Source organism: Populus euphratica, unplaced genomic scaffold, assembly GCF_000495115.2.
Source record: "Populus euphratica unplaced genomic scaffold, PopEup_1.0 scaffold2291.1, whole genome shotgun sequence".
Lineage (NCBI taxonomy): Eukaryota > Viridiplantae > Streptophyta > Magnoliopsida > Malpighiales > Salicaceae > Populus > Populus euphratica.
The window spans coordinates 1-21322 of NW_011502191.1; the positions used below are offsets into that span (position 1 = coordinate 1).

General features: G+C 32.9%; 1 protein-coding gene across 2 annotated transcripts; it reads left to right on the plus strand.

The window, feature by feature from the left end:
• Nucleotides 1-4309: 4309 nt before the first annotated feature.
• On the plus strand, nt 4310-8855 carry LOC105118940 (uncharacterized). Of its 2 annotated transcripts, none has more exons than XM_011016996.1 (9): nt 4310-4507; nt 4938-5110; nt 5225-5316; nt 5401-5443; nt 5569-5625; nt 5759-5813; nt 7446-7531; nt 8175-8389; nt 8501-8855. In XM_011016996.1, exons 2-9 carry the CDS (start codon nt 4961-4963, stop codon nt 8568-8570), a joined length of 768 nt encoding a protein of 255 aa, XP_011015298.1. In that variant the 5' UTR covers nt 4310-4507; nt 4938-4960; the 3' UTR covers nt 8571-8855. The 2 variants fall into 2 exon arrangements, with proteins under 2 accessions (XP_011015298.1, XP_011015297.1); XM_011016995.1 differs by having other exon boundaries at nt 4312-4507; nt 8015-8389.
• The last annotated feature ends 12467 nt before the right edge of the window (nt 8856-21322 follow it).

Consider the following 21322-nt stretch of genomic DNA (forward strand, 5'->3'; position numbering starts at 1 on the left):
ACAACTTTTATGTTTTCAAATGGCTCCAATTTTGACATTATCAATGAGATTTTGGGCACACAAGAGAAGATAAGGATTGTCACCAAGTCAAAAGTTGGTCACCCATTCATCAATTAGTCATCAAATCAATAGTTCCCATTTTTGGCCTATAAAAGGAGGCATTTGCCATGCATTTAGGCATCTTGGTTTCTAGATCAAGATCATGCTCTTGCTTTCTCTCTTTGTATTTTTTGTAATGCTTATGCTTTGCTTTCATTATTATTAAGTTTATGCCTTTCATTTCCTTTCCTTTACTTAGTTAACTTTTATCTTATTTATGTTTTTATTTTATTTATCTATTTTTCTTTCTTTCATTATGTCTAGCTAAGTTTATTATGTCAAGATGAAAAGGTTACACTAATGGTGTAAGAATAAGTATAATGTAAACTCAATATGGACTTTAATGTTTGATACTAACATGTTTTCTATTTGTTATCTTGTTCACTCTTTAATACTTTGCTTGTTAAATGACTAATCTTGATTTATGTTGTATAACACTTGGTACAACAAATGCTTGGCACTTTCATAGCCCATAATGTATGGTATAACCGACACCTGAGCTATGAAAGGAACTTGATTTGTTGTTAACATAAGTTATAATCATGAATGCTTGACGAGATTTACAAGTATTAGCATTAATTGAATAAGATGACTAATGTAATCATGTTAACAATCTATAATCTAATTGGAACCTCCTTTGTGTGTGGTTTCAAATTGAACAATAAGAGTTTATACTATACTTGTTTGACATACCATTAGTGGAACCTCTAACCTTGACATTTGTTATTATTATTGCTTAATCCTTACATTAATATTTGATCTCCAAGTTCTCATCATCATCATCTTCTTCTTCTTCTCTTTCTTTATTATTATTATTATTATTATTATTATTGTTATTATCATTATTTAATCGTTACATTAATATTCCATCTCAAAGTTCTTATCTTCTTCTTCTTCTTCTCCTTTTTCTTTATTATTATTATTATTATTGTTATTATTATTGTTACTATTATTGTTATTACAATTATTATTGTTGTTGTTGTTGTTATTATTGTTGTTGTATTGTTGTTATTTATAATTTGTACAATTAACCTCCATGTGGTTCGACCCCGGTCTTGCCGGGTTATTTATTACTTCAATACTCCTGCACTTGGGAGAAGACATCAATCTTTTCGTCGTGTCAGTTTCATATTTTTATGAAAGGTTAACACCTAGAGATAGGCAAATGGTTGAATTGATGTGCAATAGAACTTTTGAAGATAAAGACCCTCATGAAGCAATGAAGTACTTAGACTTGTTAGTTGAAAATGCTCAAAATTAGGACACTACGGGTACTTATGAGGTACTAAGTAAAACTCAACCTCATACATCTAGTGGAGGTATGTACAACATTAGGGAAGATCATGATCTCCAAGCCAAGTTTGTATCTTTAGCTAGAAAAGTTGAGGCACTATAATTAAAAAAAAGTGGTCAATTAAAATTTATTCAAAACATTGTGTCAAATATGTGAAACAAATGAACACTTAACCAGTAACTGTCCAACCTTGCCTTTTTTTAAGGAATGTCTCCATGAATAAGCCGATGCTATAAATAGTTTCCAAAGGGCCAACCACAACCCATACTCCTAAACATACAACCCTGGTTAGAGAAATCACCCAAATTTCAGTTGGAAGAGTGAGAATAACAATGTACAAACTTCACAACCACCGTTTCAAGCACACCATAATTTCAAAAATTCTCATGAATATGCAACTCCTTATGCTCCACCTCCTAGAAGAAATCTTGAGGAAACATTGCATGCATTCATTGAAAAGCAAGAGACAATCAATACTCAACTTGCTCAAAACATGACAGATTTTAAAGATACTCTTGCTAAATTAACATCTGCTCTCAGTTTCCAAGAGAAATGCTCAAAACACGACAGATTTTAAAAATACTCTTGCAAAATTGACATATGCTCTTAGTTTCCAAGAGAAAGGTAAGTTTTCATCTCAACCACAACAAAATCCTAAGGGGCAATACAATACAAATGCAAATAGTTCCAGAAGCCAACACATGGATCAAGTCAAATCAGTCACTACTCTTTGCAGTGGTAAGGTTATTGAAAAACCCACTCTTGAACCTTGTGAGAAAGATGATGAGTCAATCTCTGAGGGTAAGGAAGAGGTTGAATTTGAAAATTGCAAAGAAATGACTGATTTCCTGCTAGTACTTCCATTTCCTCAAGCCATGACTAATCAAAGAAAAGTCAATCACAACTCTGAAATCTTTGAAACTTTCAAACAAGTAAGAATTAATATACCTTTGTTGGATGCTATTAAACAGGTTCCTTTCTATACTAAATTTTTGAAAGATCTATGCACTATGAAGAGGAAACTGAATGTGAAAAAGAAAGCCTTTTTAGCCGAACAAGTAAGTGCCATTATTTAGAACAATAATGCTTTGAAATATAAAGACTCTGGTTGTCCTATAATTTCTTGCTTTATTAGAGAACATAAAATTGAAAGAGCCTTTCTTGATATTGGAGCTAGTGTGAATTTACTTTCATATTCAGTTTTTTAAAGTCTCAATCTAGGTGAGTTAAAACCAACTTTTTTAACTCTTTTACTTGCTGATAGATCTGTAAAAGTGCCTAGATTCCAACATATAACATCATTCTAACATATTATCATATAATTTTATCAAACACAAGCATGATTCATGTCATTAGTACTAATGTACTTTCTGTTTTGATTCCAACATAGTCTAAGGTTCTAACAAGGTCATAATCCAAGCATTACATCACATTACATTTGCATTCAGTCCAACCCTCACTATGGCTGACCCTCCTCTTCAGTTTGTGTATTCAAAATCATTTATGTGTATTTAGATTTCTTTTGTAAAAATCTGTACTTGTTTTTTTATTCATTATCCTACTTTAGTCTTTTTATCTTATTGTTTAATATGAAGTTAAAGGTGTGGAAATCCTAAGCCTTTTGTTTGAGTTTTTCTCTCTTTTCCTTTGCTTGAAATCATGGAGAAATGACCAGCCAAAGAGATGATAATACCCCTACCTCACAGTTTTGGATAGATTTTTGGAAAGGTTTGGTGATATGGTTCTTTCCTTAATCTTGATTTTCTTCTCTCCCTTTTCTGTTATCTGCCTCTAGCCTGCTCCTAGGCCCTCTCTTCTCCTATGTTTTGGTTTCCTCTTCTTTTACCCAACTCTTTACTCACTCTATACTTAAAAGGGTTTGCATGCAGGCTGGTTTGGTTTTCTTTTCTTCTTGAAAAGGAGTGTGTGTTGCAGCAATGGTTGCTGCCATTTTTTAAGGAGAGGTCTATACTCTTTCTCTTTCTATGGCTTCAACACCTTTATTTTTCTCTAACTCTTCTTTCTTCTCCCATGTTCAAAATGGTGCATGGAGTAAGATATGTTGGCTTTGCTTTGGAAAAGAGAGAGACTGTTATAGCCAAAGCTGCTGGTTGCTGCCTATTTTGGAGAGAGGAAGAGTCATCTCTTTTTCTCCCTTTTATATTTATATCCCTCGTAAATATGAAAGGGTTTTTGGGAGGCTAGTTATCCATGTCATTATTCTTATCTTGGTTCATTCTAGGCTGATTTAATCCCTCATAATCTCAGTCTAGAATAGATCGGTTCTACCCCTTTATTTTTTCCTCATAGAAGGTTAGTCTATTGCCCCTAATTCCCCCCTAATATAGGCCGGCCAAATACAAAATTTTGTTGAGCATTACATAGACTATAAAAAAGAAATGTGAAGTGTTTTAGATTTATCACCCATCAAGAATTATAAAAAAAATTATGTGGATGTAGATAAAGTTATCCCACACTAAAAAAAATTAAAAAACAATGCATATAAGTATAAACTATATAAAAAAAGTAAGGCATTAAATATAATTTTGTTATCCTATATAAAAAGTATATAAAAAGGTTAAAAAACAATTTATGTCCATGTAAATTATAAATAATTATCTTATGTGGATGTAGGCTTTATATATAATTATTTTATGTTGAAAAATTAAGAAACAATCTATATAAAATTAATTATTTATAAATTTATTGATTAATTTTATATTTTTTAGATGTGTGTGTCTATATATATAGAGTTGGGTTTTACTTGGGTTCTAAATTGACATTGTAAATCATCTAAGTTTGATTAAATTAATTATAAATTAAAATTTTATTTATTTAAAATTTAGTTAAAACCCTATAGGCAGGGGGAGTTTTATACTGTGATTGGACAACCTCCGGGCAATAGTTACAGTAAGTGATGCAAGATTGGTCCTCCTTCCAGAATAAATAAATAGAAATTGAAAAATTAATTGGACTGGCACAGGCAACAGCAAAAGTAGCTCGGTATTTCCACTTCTATCGGTCCTCTCAACCCCCACTAACTGGACTAAAGTGTTTCGCATGCGTGGATCTTGCTAGCATCTTTTGTTCAAACCCAGCTAGCACTGATAATCGGTAAGTGCCAAAGTTACCCTAACTCTATTCTGATTTTGATTCAATTATCGGTAACCAAAGATAAGCTATGTAGATTTCCGTTCTATTTTGGAGCTTGGGCTGTCTGTGTATCACATAGTGCAAGAATTTATTTGCGGTAGTTAGGGTTTGGTTGGTTGATCATTCACATAATATAATTCGTGTTCTTATCCAGGCAATCTTTGCTCTTTAGTACTTCTTAGTACCGTTGTCTGGTCCTTGCATTTAATCTGGTTTTCTTGTTGTGTTTTATAGTGTGAATTGGTTGCAATGACAGCTCTAGTAGAAGACTTGGAACGTTTTTAAGATTGCTGCAAAGATGCTATTGGTTGTTTAGCTGTGTGAGAAGTTCCTATGGTTGGAAATAGTGATGTTGATTCTGAATTTTTATTTGTTTTGTTTCTGTAACTAGATTTTGAACTAAAACAACAAGCCATGAAAGGTAAACGTTGCGCGAGTATTGGAAGTCATGAAAGGGATGATGAAGGGGAAGAATTAGAACTGGAGCACTTCGAAGTGGAGCATGTGCTTGGTGATGTAATGTGGGTCAGGCGTGATGATGATGGCACCTGGTGGCCTGCAGTGGTATGCCATATTATGTGTTTGCCAGTTTTACATAGCCTTTACCATGAAAGCCTCTTTATAGTGTATTGTTTGGAATAGCCAGGCATGACTGATTATCTGCTGATTTACTTGTAGGTTGTTAATGACAACAATATCAGTGAAACCAGTAAACCTCGTAATAGATCAATGGGAGATGTTCTTGTTAGGCTATACGGAAGCTATCAATAGTCGGTGCTCTTTCCATGCCCAACTTTTTTGTGTTTTCATTGGTAAGCCTATATATGTTAACTTGTTTGGTCTCCCATGCGCAGCTTTTATGCAGATCCAGTGAAATGTCGTTCTGAGTTTGAGATTGTAAGTGTCGATATATAAGTTGTCTCTAAAAGAATCCTTTTATGTACATTAGATTTCAGTATTTTGTGTTTGCAAAGGCTTTTTGATTGTTATACTATTTGACTCTATTATCTCCACATCCTTAGACACTAAAGGAGAATGGTGGTTGTTATAGTGAAATGTTTGTGGAAGCTTTAGAGCAGGTACCCTTTTTTAACTTTAATTCAGGCTATTCTTATCGAGCCTGTTGCTAAAGTGTAATTGTTGCTCTTCTGGAAACATAACAATACATTCTAATTGTTTATGGTTTGTCCTGCTATTTGGATATGGCTATAGGACCTTCCTCAATCAAAATCTGGCCAATCAAAGGGAAAAGGATCCAATTCTAAAGGTTTGCCTTTCTGTTTTTCATTTGGTCCATATATATTCTCTATTTCCCATAGTTTGCGAAAATCAATTTTGGCGGTACAAATTGTTCATATCAATTCTGGTGGATATGTTGAGAATCTCAGTGTTTTTTTTAATGCCAAGCATAGAGATTGGAATGATGGATTAAGTTAAGCACAAATTTGGTTATACTTGAAAATGATGTCAAATAAGAACTATAGTAAGAAAAGGAATTTAATGTGAGAAGTCCACTCTCAAAAGGGATTTATCGTTGCAGCATGCTCACTTTTATAAAGTTAATCCACTAATAACATCACCAATGTTTTTTATCCAACAACTATGACATGAATGTGTTATGTGTGGGCCTTGGCATTTTGTGAGTGTCACAAACTTGAATCATACCATAATTTCTTCCCTTTTAGGCATTTAAGTGTTACTCTAAGGAGGGGGAGGGTAAAATTTGATTTTTTGTGTGGCCTTTTCTTTGTTTTGTCCAAACTCAATATCTATTTTCCCCTGTTCAGTTGCTTTTAGAGATTGTTTGGCCCTCATTGTGATTATTGTGCCATATTGCACCATGTTGTTGTTGTTGTGAAATTACACATATTAGACCATTTGGTAATGAATTGGAATTACTTATCCATTTTTTTTAAGAAATTACATGAATGCTTTTATTTTATTTTATTTTATTTTGAGAAAACATGAATGCTTTTATTACTAAAAGGAAATGTTTGAAATAATATAATCACAAAAAGAAAAAATTAATATTATTTTATTTTATTTTATTTTTTAGAAAACATGAATACTTTTATTACTAAAATGAAATGTTTTAAATAATATAATAATGAAAAAAGAATAAAAACATTATCTTTTCTTAAGTAAACACGAATACAACATAATTCAATTTAAGACCCATATAATATTGGTCTTTTTGTGATTTTATAATTTTTAAATTATTTTTGTCTTTTAAATGAGATAAGTAGCCTTGCTTTTCTAAGAACATCACTTCACATGCTTTTTTAACTTGAACCGATATGCTCTGTGGAATCACTTTCCACTCCTAGAAATTACGGAGTGGAGTATTAACATCCTTATCAAACACTTATTTGGTAGTAAGCAGATACAAGTTAAATGCTAGAATAGCAGGGGTTAAACAGGCATTTAATCATTTGGCTCCATCACTACACGTTATTTGATACCTTTTTAATTACATCTACTTCAAAATTTGATTTGATATTTATCATGATCCATTATAACACAATTTTAGTTTCCTACCAAACACTTTACAATACCTTTTACATCCTTAGCAATTCACCTTTTAATATTTAAGCATTTACACTGAACCTTTATAACCTCATACCAAATGCAGCTGAAGTTAGTATAATAATGAAGCAGAAATTATGCTTTACCACAAAAGTTTTCTATATCTATCAAATGAAGAAATCTTACTTGGTCAGTTTGAATTTGTTGCTAGTCAGTTGATATCTGGTTTGATTATTACAGATGTGGCTGTCTCAAAACATGATGTGTGTTGTATCTAATGATATATATTTTGATGTATTGAAATTTACTTGGTAGGATAATATGAAGCTCATGCCTATAGAAGAATTAGTTAATGTATATATGTACTATTCAGGCACTTCAAATGGAAGAGCTAGTGCTTCTAAAGACAAGAATTCCAATCAAAATCGAGTGAACTGTGAGATAGAATCCTCAAATCATGTAAGTTTCATCATCCCCCGTGCTCCCTATGCTGTGTTTGCTTTCTAGTTTAGAATTATAATGGCTATGTGCATGAAATTGGCTGCAGCAAAGTAATGACCTGGGAAAAATTGTGGAAAGTAGAGCTTAAACTCCTGGTTAGAACTGCGACAAAAGCAATAAAAAGAATGAAAGACAAACTACTTGAGACATAAAATGTGGAAATAACTATCACAGAGAACAGATAAAGAACAAAACTAAATGACAGAGACACAGGAATTGATAATTCATGTTGTTATGCATTTGGTTTGATAGTCTCCCGCAAGATATAATTAAAGTGCCATGATGACGAGCATATGCTTAATTTTTCACTTTAAGCTCAATTAATCTTTGCTTCAGGAAGCATATTAAAAGCCTAATTTATCTCAAAACACTTAAAAGTTTGCCCCTTTCATGGACTTTGGAGGTGTCACATGTGCTGCATGAATATTAATTTGGTAATAGGCTAGAATCTCCCCAAGGAAACAAATCAATATGAATACACCGCAAAGGAAGATGAAGGATGACAATTTTCTTTCAAAAGTTGTTGAGGAAGCCATTAGTAAGGTCTCCAATCAAGATGGGTTGGAAAAGGAACTTAAATTTGATAGCCCAAACACTGGAGGGAATTCAAAAAGAGAAACACCTAAGCAAGATGGGATGCGGAATAAACTCAAGAGGAATTTCACAAGTACCAGAGGACAAGCAAAAAATAAAACAAATGATCAGGGAGAGAAGAAAAGACTCAAGCATAAAAGCTCAAGTGCTGCTGAAGACACTAACTATCAAAGCCCTAAGAAAGATGAGGAGCAGGAGAAACATGAGCTTAGCCCTAGTTCTGTAAGGATAAACAATGCTTGTTCTTTCCCTGTTACTAAGCAGTTCTTTTACCATATATATATTTTTTTCCATTGCAAAACTGATTTTACAAAATTGACCTGCTGCTCTTAGGCTGGTGGAACATTTTTTGGAAGATTACAAGAATTGCGGAGAACGAAAGTCATGCAAACTCTTGGTCTAGTAGCACCTTCTGGGTCACCATTCAATTAAATGGAGGCATTATCTTAATATCTAACAAGTTGGTGGCAACTTTGAAGATAATTGATGTATTTTGTATGAGCTTCGATTTGCTGAAGCTGTAGTGTTGCTGTAACTTTTAGATCTCAATTTGGGTGCAAGGTCACTTGTACTTGATATCCTTGCATTGTTATCTTGTGAGGGCTTTTGATTCAGGCATTGAATTGTCATGAGGGATTGGTGCTGGAAGGGCACTGCAACGAATTAAACATTAGCCGAGATTCTTGTCTTCTCACAAGCTTCAAAATGGGAGTTACTTTGGGTTCCATCCTAAACAAGTTCATCAAATCTGGTTACATGTTTTCTTGAGTGCCAATATATTTCTCCATTAGTCGAATCGAAGGTCACAAGTTGATACTATCAATTTGATTTCATCAGGATTGTAAGGTTCGGACTTATGAAACGGCAAGGTGTGCCCTTGTCCTTAGCTGCGTTTTTTTTTTTAAAAAAATAATAATTTCATAAATGTTTGATATAGAAATTTTCAAGCAACATATGACTAGATGTCATTTGCTAAATGAAATCAAACTCTATTGACTAGGATTGAAGACATTTAGGGTGTAAGCCGAAGTTTAGATGCCATTTAAAATATAAATACCGCTCGCTCGTCTTTGTATGATTATTTGGCGGGGGGAGGATATCTAAAATCAATGATCAAGTTTTTTCTTTTTTTCCCCTTGAGAATAATTTTAATTTTTATATAGAAATAAAGAATAAGAATAAGAAAATTTGTTTTCGTGGCACTAAGATAATTTTAATAAAGTTTCCTAAGCAAACAAACTAGTATTTTAATAAATATATGGATTGTGGTGCACATTGATGTGCCGTGAATGATTTAAAAATCGGCAATAATGAATCTGATGAAAATAGATGAAGGATGAGTTTGGTTGTGTTGTCTTTTTTTTGGTGTTTAGATTGGATTATAGTGATTTTAAGGTAAATAAAAGTAAGGATAGACTACAATGATACTTTGGTAAGTTAATCTGGACGTCACAAAGATCAATCTAGGATTTTGACGCCACACTCTATGTGATTGAAGAGTGATAAGTCAGGTAGGGTTCTTCACAAATCAATTTGGAAGAACAACTCTTAATTCTCTGAATTAAGTTCAAATTTTGGCCAAAAGTTCTTTAGTACATATTCTGATGACATATTTATAATTGGAATATCCCTCCATATTTAGAAAAATTCAACATGACAAAAATCAAGCCCAAAAATTAGTCTTTGATAAAGTAACTAGACAAATTAAATTAGCACATATTTTCTGACTTTAATTGAAATATAAACAGATCAAATTTAAAATAGCTATAACTTCTTGCACAAAAGTCCAATGCAATCATGGTTGGACAATCTGGAAAGATCACGTTCTGAACTTGAAATCCACCTAAATTAGTCTTGTTTTCACATGCAATGGATGACTTCAAATTCAGGTTCAAATTCATCTACTATTCTTACATAAACAACATCAATTCCTTAACTTATTTGCATTATCAACCCAAATTCAAGTAGCCCAATATTAAAAGAGCCATTAAGGGCTTTTCCCATATTTAAGTTCCAATTGCAGGCAAATAAGCACCCCACAACCAATTTGAAACTGAGAAACTGATTGCTATTTTTTAACTCTGACACAGCTTCAATCATTCCAATTTGACTCGTCAAGGCCTTTTATAGTTGTTTCGCTCTAGCTCTTGTCATTGGACCATCTGAATCCTCTTGCATATTGGTGATTAGTACTTAAAAGTGCATTTTTATCATGGTTTTATATCATCATTTTGCACTTGAAGTATCAATAACTCCTTAACCAAAGCATGTTTTATAATAATATATCTAATAACATAAGATACCTTTAATTTATGGTAAATGTTCATTTTAAATGCAGGCCTTTCACATAAATGAAAGGATTGATTGATGACTTTAAGAACTTAAATTGCAATGGCAAAAAGATAACCAAAATTAGAAAAGAGATGTCGGTGCAATCCAAACCGGAACACTATTTGGTAATTGGGTCATATCTGGAGCTATAGATCTCAGATTTAGGTCTACTTTATATGGATGGAAAGGTAAGACATAGGCCTACAACTTTCATACGGAGCCCAAGATCTAAAAAGGTCATTTTCAAGTTCAAATTGTAGCAAAAACAAGGAAGCCCGAAGCTGTCCTCTAGCCCGAGCACTGTTCAGTATTTTGGCCATATCTAGAGTTCTAGAAGTCCAAATGAGCTGAATTTTTTACACAAGAAAGATATAAAGCCATGATAAAAATGCACTTTTAAGTACTAATCACACCCCCAACCAGCTTATTACTAGTCCCTAGTAATCAAAGCATTAAAATAGAAAAAGAATTTGTAAATTCCACAAAGAAAGGTATTCATCATTTAACTTCCATTAATCTATCCAGATAAACAAACTCTTGTTAAATTTATATACCTGCTCAATACCTCTTAACAAGATATTCATAAACCTTTCTTTTATGCTCAATGTATCAACACATAATTATGGGGTTTTTCTTGGAAGAAAACAAAATTTTTGTTCTAATGTTTAAGGTTAACTTCCTTGGGTTGGGATTACTATTTTTGTCTCTTCTTTTTTTTTTTAACTCTATATACATATACTTTAAAAACATCATGCATCTTTGGGTTGGGATTATTATTTTTGTATTTTTTTTCTTCCTTTTTTTTTAAATATATATACATATAATTTAAAAACACCATGCATCTTTAACCCATGTAACGAGCTTTCGGCTAATGACTCCCAGACCAGTTGGTCTTAGGGCATTAAGTGTTAAGACACCCCTACGATCTTAGTAACTCGGGTCGCAGATACTGACTCCCAGACCAGTTGGTCTTAGGGCATTAGGTCTTAAGAATTTTTATCATTCTTGTGTAAAAAAATCAGCTCATTTCGAGTTCTAGAACTCTAGATATGGCCAAAATAGTGAACAGTGCTCGGGCTGGAGGACAGCTTCGGGATTCTTTGTTTGCATCATTCTTGTGTAAAAAAATCAGCTCATTTCGAGTTCTAGAACTCCAGATATGGCCAAAATACTGAACAGTGCTCGGGCTGGAGGACAGCTTCGGGATTCTTTGTTGTTGCAATAATTTGGACTTGAAAATGGCCTTTTTAGATCTTAGGCTCCATATATCCATATGAAAGTTGTAGGCCTATGTCTTACCTTTCCATCCATATAAATTGGACCTAAATCTGAGATCTGTAGCTCCAGATATGACCCAATTACCGAACAGTGTTCTGGTTTGGATTGCACCGACATCTCTTTTCTAAGTTCGGCCATCTCTTTATCCTTGCAATTTAAGTTCTTCAAGTCATCAATCAATCCTTTCATTTATGTGATAGGCCTGCATTTAAAATGAACATTAACCACAAATTAAAGGTATCTTATATTATTAGATATAGTATTATAAAACATGCTTTAGTTAAGGAGTTATTGATACTTCAAGTGCAAATGATGATATAAAACCATGATAAAAATGCACTTTTAAAATTAAAATGAGATGCATCGAGAGGAAAAACTATGCATGATGGTGCACTTGTTCTTGATGATGATATAAAACCATGATAAAAATGCACTTTTAAGTACTAATCACACCCCCCAACCAGCTTATTACTAGTCCCTAGTAATCAAACGTTAAAATAGAAAAACAATTTGCAAATTCCACAAAGCAAGGTATTCATCATTGAACTTCCATTAATCTATCCAGATAAACAAACTCTTATTAAATTTATATATCTGCTCAATACCTCTTAACAAGATATTCATAAACCTTTCTTTTGTGCTCAATGTGTCAACACATAATTATAGGGCTTTTCTTGGAAGAAAACAAAATTTTTGTTCTAATGTTTAAGGTTAACTTCCTTGGGTTGGGATTACTATTTTTGTCTTCTTCTTTTTTATCTCTTTTTTTTTTAACTCTATATACATATACTTTAAAAACATCATGCATCTTTAACCCATGTAACGAGCTTTCAGCTAATGACTCCCAGACCAGTTGGTCTTAGGGCATTAGGTGTTAAGACACCCCTACGAGCTAAGCGTTCAGCTAATGACTTCCAGACCAGTTGGTCTTAGGGCATTAGGTGTTAAGACACCCCTACGAGCTTAATAACTTGGGTCGCAGATACTGATATGTAGATAGTGCAATGTTTAATTCCCTTAAACTTTTCTCCTCAACCCATGTAACAAGCGTTGGGCCAATAGCTCCCAAGTCAGTTGACTTTAGGGTATTAGGTGTTAAAACACCCCTTCAGGCTTAATTGCTTAGGTTAGGGAGGCTACGAAACCAAACTTATCTACATTTTTATTATCATCATTTTTTTTTATTCCTTTTTTTTATTCTGCTTAATTACTTAGGTTAAGGAGGCTACGAAACCAAACTTATCTATATTTTTATTATTATCATTTTTTTTCTTTTTTCATTTTTAATTATATACAATCCCTTTCCCTTAGTTGTTACCTTTAACAAAAGAACATAAATAATGTAATAATCCAATATGCAACCCACAATCATATGTTAAAGTGTGTGTGTGTAAATTAAGGTTTAAGAATACATGTTACATAAGTATATGAGCAGAATTAAGTGATAACAATGCGAGAGTTTGTAAACTTGAATATTTCAAGAAGTATTATAATAGACCTTGTTAAGAATGGTTACTAAGATGCGTCTCAAGAGTCACTTTAACAAAAGAACTCCTTTACTCTGCCATCCTAGTAACAACAATTATGCACATGCTTTATGAAATGAAAAACAATTTTTTTTTTATCAACTACTACCCTCTCCCGCCAACCAAAACGAGACATTGTCCTCAATGTTCTAATGTAGAAAGATAGAGTATAAAAGATATCACCTGAAATAACGAACATTGACAAACCTGAAACACACTTAAACAAAAATAAGAAATATCAAAACACAATAATAAAACAAAAAGACATAAAAATTCATAAATGAAGGCTCAAATCCAATCTAAGCTTTTTACGGCTTTCCTTAGTTGACCAATTTATGCGACTCATAGAAGGATCAATTACAGGAATGAAAGATTGTAGCTGGTCAATTAATTGTTCAGCAGTAGCAGCAGAGATTATGATTTGTCGTTTAGAAGATGTTAGAAATTCCTGTTCCACAGCATGATCAAGAAAAGACAACAACTTATCATAATAACCATTAACATTTAACAAACCTATAGGTTTATGATGAATGTGCAGTTGAGCCCAAGAGGAAATATGAAAGATCTCTTCCAATGTACCTAGATCACCTAATAATCGGACCTTTGCTTCAATCAACCAACGAATATCTTCAGGAATTCCATGATTCATTAACAATCTCAATCTTGCATATCTAGCATGGTAAATTTTTGTAATCGCATTCTGAGGCAAAGCGAGAAAATACTTTTTCAATTTTTTAAGATTAGTGTCCATTTTCAAATGAGAATTGGAAGAGAGATTCAAAGAATTGCACAAATATATACACAAATATCAGTTATTGTGGGAAACTAAAAGAACCGACTTAAGTCACGGAGTACCATTGTCCGCCATTTGACTGGGGTGAGAGAAACTAGCAAAAATCACTCAAAAAAAACAAAAAAAACAATGTGAGAAAAACAAAATAATCAACCTTTATCTATAAGATCATTTCAACCAGTTGATTCATTTTCACTAGGAAAATTATCAAAGTAAGCTTTCAAACGATGCCCATTTTCCATAAAATCATTATCATTCATTGAATTCTCAATGTCACAGGCCCCATAAGGATTGCTCCATCTTGGTCTTAGCTCTCTAGGGAATGTATAGAGTTGAGAATTATAAAACAAAACTTTTTGACTAGTATCAACTTTTTGACAATTTTCACAAGTTTTGCAGAATGCATGTGTCCTTGAACATGGTGGGCCAATAAAATCCATTTTGAAAGATTTTTCTAGCTGTCTTTTTTTACGAGAAATAACTTCCACATGCTTTAGAATGACAAAGTTTAATCACACTACTTACCTCATTGTCGGGAATGAATCTTTGAAATATTTGATCAGGATAATATTTGAATAAGTTAGGGTCATCACAATAAAAAATTTTCACTTCGTTCAAAAACTTTTCTTTGTCTTGGGTACTCTAATCAGCTGGCAAATCTCCTAAAGCAAGAAAATTGATATTTTTATCATACCAAGGCAATGGACTAAGAGAAATTAAGGATTCGTTAGGAAAGTAATCATCGATTGGTGTGATGTTAGATGTCAAATCTGTTGTCACTGTTGACAAAAGATTCACATCAACATTTTCGGTGCTTGTTTCATCCGTGATTTCTTTCTCAGAATAAATCATTTGCAAATATTCAGATTCATCCAATTCATTTTTACTTAAAGTAGATTCAAGTTCATCATAAACTAATTCGTCAATATGATCTACTTCTTGTAAATCATTATCATCTCTAGGTTGCTTGCAAATGTTGAAAATATTCATCTCCAATGTCATGTTTCTAAATGATAGCTTCATCAATCCATTCCTACAATTAATCAATGCGTTAGAAGTTGCAAGAAATGGACGTCCTAAAATAACAGGAAATGAATTACATGCGTCATCAGTCCATTCCTACAATTTATCGACTTGTACTAACACATCTTTAATTATTCCTCTAGGCACTTTTACAGATCTATCGGCAAGTAAAAGAGATATAGAAGTTGGTTTTAACTCACCTAGATTGAGACTCTGAAAAACTGAATATGGAAGTAAATTCACACTAGCACCGAGATCAAGTAAGGCTCTTTTAATTTTATGCTCTCCAATAAAGCAAGAAATTGTAGGACAACCAGGGTCTTTATATTTCAAAGCATTATTTTTCTGAAGAATAGCACTTACTTGTTCGGTTAGAAAGGCTTTCTTTTTCACATTCAGTTTCCTCTTCATAGTGCATAGATCTTTCAAAAATTTAGCATAGGAAGGAACCTGTTTAATAGCATCCAACAAAGGTATATTGATCCTTACCTGTTTGAAAATTTCATAAATTCATACGAAGGAACATGTTTAATAGCATCTAACAAAGGTATATTGATCCTTACCTGTTTGAAAATTTCAAAAATTTCAGAGTTGTGATTGACTTTTCTTTGTTTGGTCATGGCTTGAGGAAATGGAAGTGGTGGCGTAGAATCAGTCGTTTCTTTGTAATTTTCAGATTCAACCCCTTCCTTACCCTCGGAGATTGACTCATCATCTTTCTCATAAGGTTCAAGAGAGGGTTTTTCAATAACCTTACCACTGCGCAGAGTAGTGACTGATTTGACTTGATCCATGTGTTGGCTTCCGGAACTACTTGCATTTGCATTGTATTGCCCCTTGGGATTTTGTTGTGGTAAAGATGGAAACTTACCTTTCTCTTGGAAACTGAGAGCAGATGTTAATTTTGTAAGAGTATCTTTAAAATCTGTCATGTTTTGAGCAAGTTGAGTATTGATTGTCTCTTGCTTTTCAATGAATGCATGCAATGTTTCCTCAAGATTTCTTCTAGGAGGTGGAGCATAAGGAGGTGCATATCCATGAGAATTTTGGAAATTATGGTGTGCTTGAAACGGTGGTTGTGAAGTTTGTGCAGTTTCTTCTAGAAGGTGGAGCATAAGGAGGTGTATATCCATGAGAATTTTGGGAATTGTGGTGTGCTTGAAACGGTGGTTGTGAAGTTTGTGCATTGTTGTTCTCACTCTTCCAATTGAAATTTGGGTGATTTCTCCAACCAGGGTTGTATGTTTGGGAGTATGGGTTGTGGTTGGGCCTTTCGAGACTGTTTAAAGCGTGAGCTTGTTCATGGAGACATTCCTTAAAAGAAGGCAAGGTTGGACAATTATTGGTTGAGTGTTCATTTGTTTCACATATTTGACACGCAATGTTTTCAACAGATTTTAATTGACCACTCTTTTTTAATTCTAGTGCCTCGACTTTTCTAGCTAAGATGCAAACTTGGCTTGGATGTCATGATCTTCCCTCAGGTTATACATACCTCCACTAGATGTATGAAGTTGAGTTTTACTCGGTGCCTCATAAGTACTCGCGGTGTCCCAATTTTGAGCATTTTCAGCTAATAAGTCTAAGTACTCCATTGCTTCATCAGGGTCTTTATTTTCAAAAGTTCCATTGCACATCAATTCAACCATTTGCCTATCTCTAGGTGTTAACCCTTCATAAAAATGTGAAACCAATCTCCATGTTTCAAAACCATGATGAGGGCAAGTACAAAGCAAGTCTCGATACCTATCCCAACATTGGTAAAATGTTTCTCCTGGTTTTTGAGTGAAAGTAGTGATTTGTCTTTTCGAAGAGTTTGTTCTGTGAGATGGGAAAAACTTCTTCAAAAACTGTTGTTGCATTTCATCCCAAGCACGAATGGATCCTGATCTTAAATTTTGTAGCCATATTTTAGCTTTATCTTTTAATGAAAAAGGAAAAAGTTTTAATCTGATGGTGTTCATGCTACAATTTAAATTATTATATGTGTTGCACACCTCCTCAAATTCCCTTAAATGCAAGTATGGATTTTCCAATTCTAAGCCATGAAAAGAAGGTAAAAGTTGAATAATCCCTGGCTTAAAATTAAAATGAGATGCATCGGGAGGAAAAACTATGCATGATGGTGCATTTGTTCTTGTGGGATTCATGTGGTCTCTAAGTGTTCTAGCACGATTATTCTCATTATTCTCATTATGAAGTGATTAATTATCTTCTTCGGCCATATTTTCTGAAAATGATGAGGATACCCTATAAAGTCTACCACTTGATGTACGTGACCACACTCTCATGCACGTGTAGGAATAGAATAAAAGGAAGAAGAAAACAAAAGAAGAAGAAACAAGAGAAAAGAAACAAAGTTATATACAAGAAAAGTGAAAAGAGAAAATAAAATAACTATTATAATTTATACAAAACTTACCTCCCTGGCAAGGGTGCCAAAAACTTGACACGACGAAAAGATTATTGTCTTCTCCCAAGTGCAGGAGTGTCAAAGTAATAAATAACCCGGCAAGACCGGGGTCGAACCACAGGGAGGTTAATTGTACAAATTATAAACAACAATTATAAAACAACAATAACAACAACAGTAATAATAATAATAATAATAATAATAATAATAGAAGAAGAAGAAGAAGATGATGAGAACTTGGAGATGGAAAATTAATGTAAGGATTAAACAATAATAATAACAAATGTCAAGGTTAGAGGTTCCACTAATGGTATATCAAACAAGTATAGTATAAACTCTTATTGTAGTAGTAATACTAATAATAATAATAAAGAAAAAGAAGGAGAAGAAGAAGAAGAAGATGAGAACTTTGAGATGAAATATTAATGTAACGATTAAACAATTATAATAAGGAATGTCAAGGTTAGAGGTTCCACTAATGGTATGTCAAACAAGTATAGTATAAACTCTTATTATTGAAATGGAAACCACACACAAAGGAGGTTCCAATCAGATTATATATTGTTAACATGATTACATTAGTCATCTTATTCAATTAATGCTAATACTTGTAAATCTCGTCAAGCATTCATGATTATAACTTATGTTAACAACAAAATTCAATTGGAAACCACACATAAAGGGGGTTCCAATTAGATTATAGATTGCTAAATTACATTAGTCATCTTATTCGATTAATGCTAGTACTTGTAAATCTCGTAAAGCATTCATGATTATAACTTATGTTAACAATAAATCAAGTTCCTTTCATAGCTTAGGTGTCGGTTATACCATACAGTGAAAGTGCCAAGCATTTGTTGTACCAAGTGTTATACAACATAAATCAAGATTAGTCATTTAACAAGCAAAGTATTAAAGAGTGAACAAGATAACAAATATAAAACATGTTAGTATCAAACATTAAAGTCCATATTAAGTTTACATTATACTTATTCTTACACCATTAGTGTAACCTTTTCACCTTGACATAACTAACTTAGCTAGACATAATGAAAGAAAGAAAAATAGATAAACAAAATAAGAACATAAAAGCTAACTAAGTAAAGGAAAGGAAATGAAAGGCATAAACGTGAACTATGAAAGTGCCAAGCATTTGTTGTACCAAGTGTTATACAACATAAATCAAGATTAATCATTTAACAAGCAAAGTATTAAAGAGTGAACAAGATAACAAATATAAAACATGTTAGTATCAAACATTAAAGTCCATATTAAGTTTACATTATACTTATTCTCACACCATTAGTGTAACCTTTTCACCTTGACATAACTAACTTAGCTAGACATAATGAAAGAAAGCAAAATAGATAAACAAAATAAGGCCTTTTCACCTTGACATAACAAACTTAGCTAGACATAATGAAAGAAAGAAAAATAAATAAACAAAATAAAAACATAAATAAGATAAAAGTTAACTAAGAAAATGAAAGGAAATGAAAGGCATAAACTTGATATTAATGAAAGCAAAGCATAAACATTACAAAAAATACAAAGAGAGAAAGGAAGAGCATGATCTTGATCTGGAAATCAAGATGCCTAAATGCATGGCAAATGCCTCCTTTTATAGCAATACAAAAAATACAAAGAGAGAAAGCAAGAGCATGATCTTGATCTGGACACCAAGATGCCTCCTTTTATAGGCCAAAATTGGAAACTATTGATTTGATGACTAATTGATGAGTGGGTAGCCAACTCTTGACTTAGTGACAATCCTTGTCTTCTCTTGTCTGCCCAAAACATCATTGATAACATCAAAATTGGAGTCACTTGAAAACATGAAAGTTGTAGGCAATTGTCTCAGCTTTCGTGTGTAAAAACTTCAGCTCATTTGGACTTCTAGAACTCCAGATATGGCCAAAATACTGAACAGTGCTCGAGTTGGAGGACAGCTTCGAGCTTCTTTGTTGTTGCAATAATTTAGACTTGAAAATGGCCTTTTTAGATCTTGGGCTCCATATGAAAGTTGTAGGCCTATGCCTTACCTTTCTATCCATATAAAGTAGACCTAAATTTGAGATCTATAGCTCCAGATATGACCCAATTACCGAACAGTATTCGAGTTTGGATTGCACTGACATCTCTTTTCTAATTTTGGTCATCTCTTTGCCCTTGCAATTTAGATTCTTAAAGTCATCAATCAATCCTTTCATTTATGTGATAGGCCTGTATTTAAAATGAACATTAACCACAAATTAAAGGTATCTTATATTATTAGATATATTATTATAAAACATGCTTTAGTTAAGGAGTTATTGATACTTCAAGTGCAAAAAGATGATAATTATAAAACATGCTTTAGTTAAGGAGTTATTGATACTTCAAGTGCAAAATGATGATATAAAACCATGATAAAAATGGACTTTTAAGTACTAATCAACTACTTTCTTGTGTAATTTAAGAGCCAATGAATGACAATGTTCGATCAAACGGAAAAAAAGGGAAACAATGAGGGGACCTTGCATGATCTTTAAAGAGACAAATACATGATGGAAATGATATCCTTGTGTGATGTTCATTGATTTGTAGGTTGTGTAGATGAATTTTGCATGATAAAATTGAAAACATTAAAGGTATGGTTATGTGTGCTAACGATTTCTATGTTAGCCGTATACCATATATGTTGACAATTTCAGCATCAGCTGTGAAATTGTGTTGTGTTGACGATTACGAGTCGCATCGACTCAATTTTTCTCAATAATTTTTGCATCAATCGTAAACCATGTGCGCTAATGATTTCAGCGTTAGTGACATGACCAAAAGATTAATGCCTTTGACTCGATCAAACGATTGATGTCTTCTCTTAAATGTAGGAGTGTCGAAGTAATAAATAATCCAGCAAAACTAGGGTCGAACCATATGAAAGTTAACTATATAAACTATAAATAATAATGATGATGATGATGATGACGATTGACATGATGATTAGTACTTAACAGTGCATTTTTATCAAGGTTTTATGTCATCATTTTGCACTTGAAGTATCAATAACTCTTTAACTAAAACATGTTTTATAATAATATATCTAATAATATAAGATACCTTTAATTTATGGTAAATGTTCATTTTAAATGCAGGCTCATCACATAAATGAAAGGATTGATTGATGAATTTAAGAACTGAAATTGAAAGGACAAAGAGAAGGCCAAACTTAGAAAAGAGATGCTGGTGTAGTCTAAATCGGAACACTATTCAGTAATTGGGTCATATCTAGAGCTGTAGATCTCAAATTTAGGTCTACTTTATATGGATGGAAAGCTAAGACATAGGTCTACAACTTTTATATGGAGCCCAAGATCTAAAAAGGCCATTTTCATGTCCAAATTATAGCAACAACAAAGAAGTCCGAATCTGTCTTCCAACCCGAGCACTGTTTAGTGTTTGGCCCATATCTAGAGTTCTAGAAGTCTAAATGACCTGAATTATTTACAAAAGAAAGCTAAGATAATTTCCTACAACTTTCATGATTTCAAATGGCTCCAATTTTGATGTTATCAACAACCTTTTTAGCAGATAAGAGAAGATAAGGATTGTCATCAAGTCAAGAGTTGGGCACCCACTCATCAATTAATCATCAAATCAATAGTTTCCAATTTTGGCTTATAAAAGGAGGCATTTTCCATGCATTTAGGCATCTTGGTTTCCAAATCAAGATCATGCTCTTGCTTTCTCTCTTTGTATTTTTTGTAATGTTTATGCTTTGCTTTCATTAATATCAAGTTTATATCTTTCAA

Coding starts and splice junctions, on each gene's coding strand:
- LOC105118940 (XM_011016995.1), top strand. CDS start 4,961: ATGAAAGGTAAACGTTGCGCGAGTATTGGAAGTCATGAAAGGGATGAT. Junction 5,317..5,400: donor CTATACGGAAGCTATCAATA/GTCGGTGCTCTT, acceptor TCCCATGCGCAG/CTTTTATGCAGATCCAGTGA. Junction 7,532..8,014: donor AGATAGAATCCTCAAATCAT/GTAAGTTTCATC, acceptor ATTTGGTAATAG/GCTAGAATCTCCCCAAGGAA.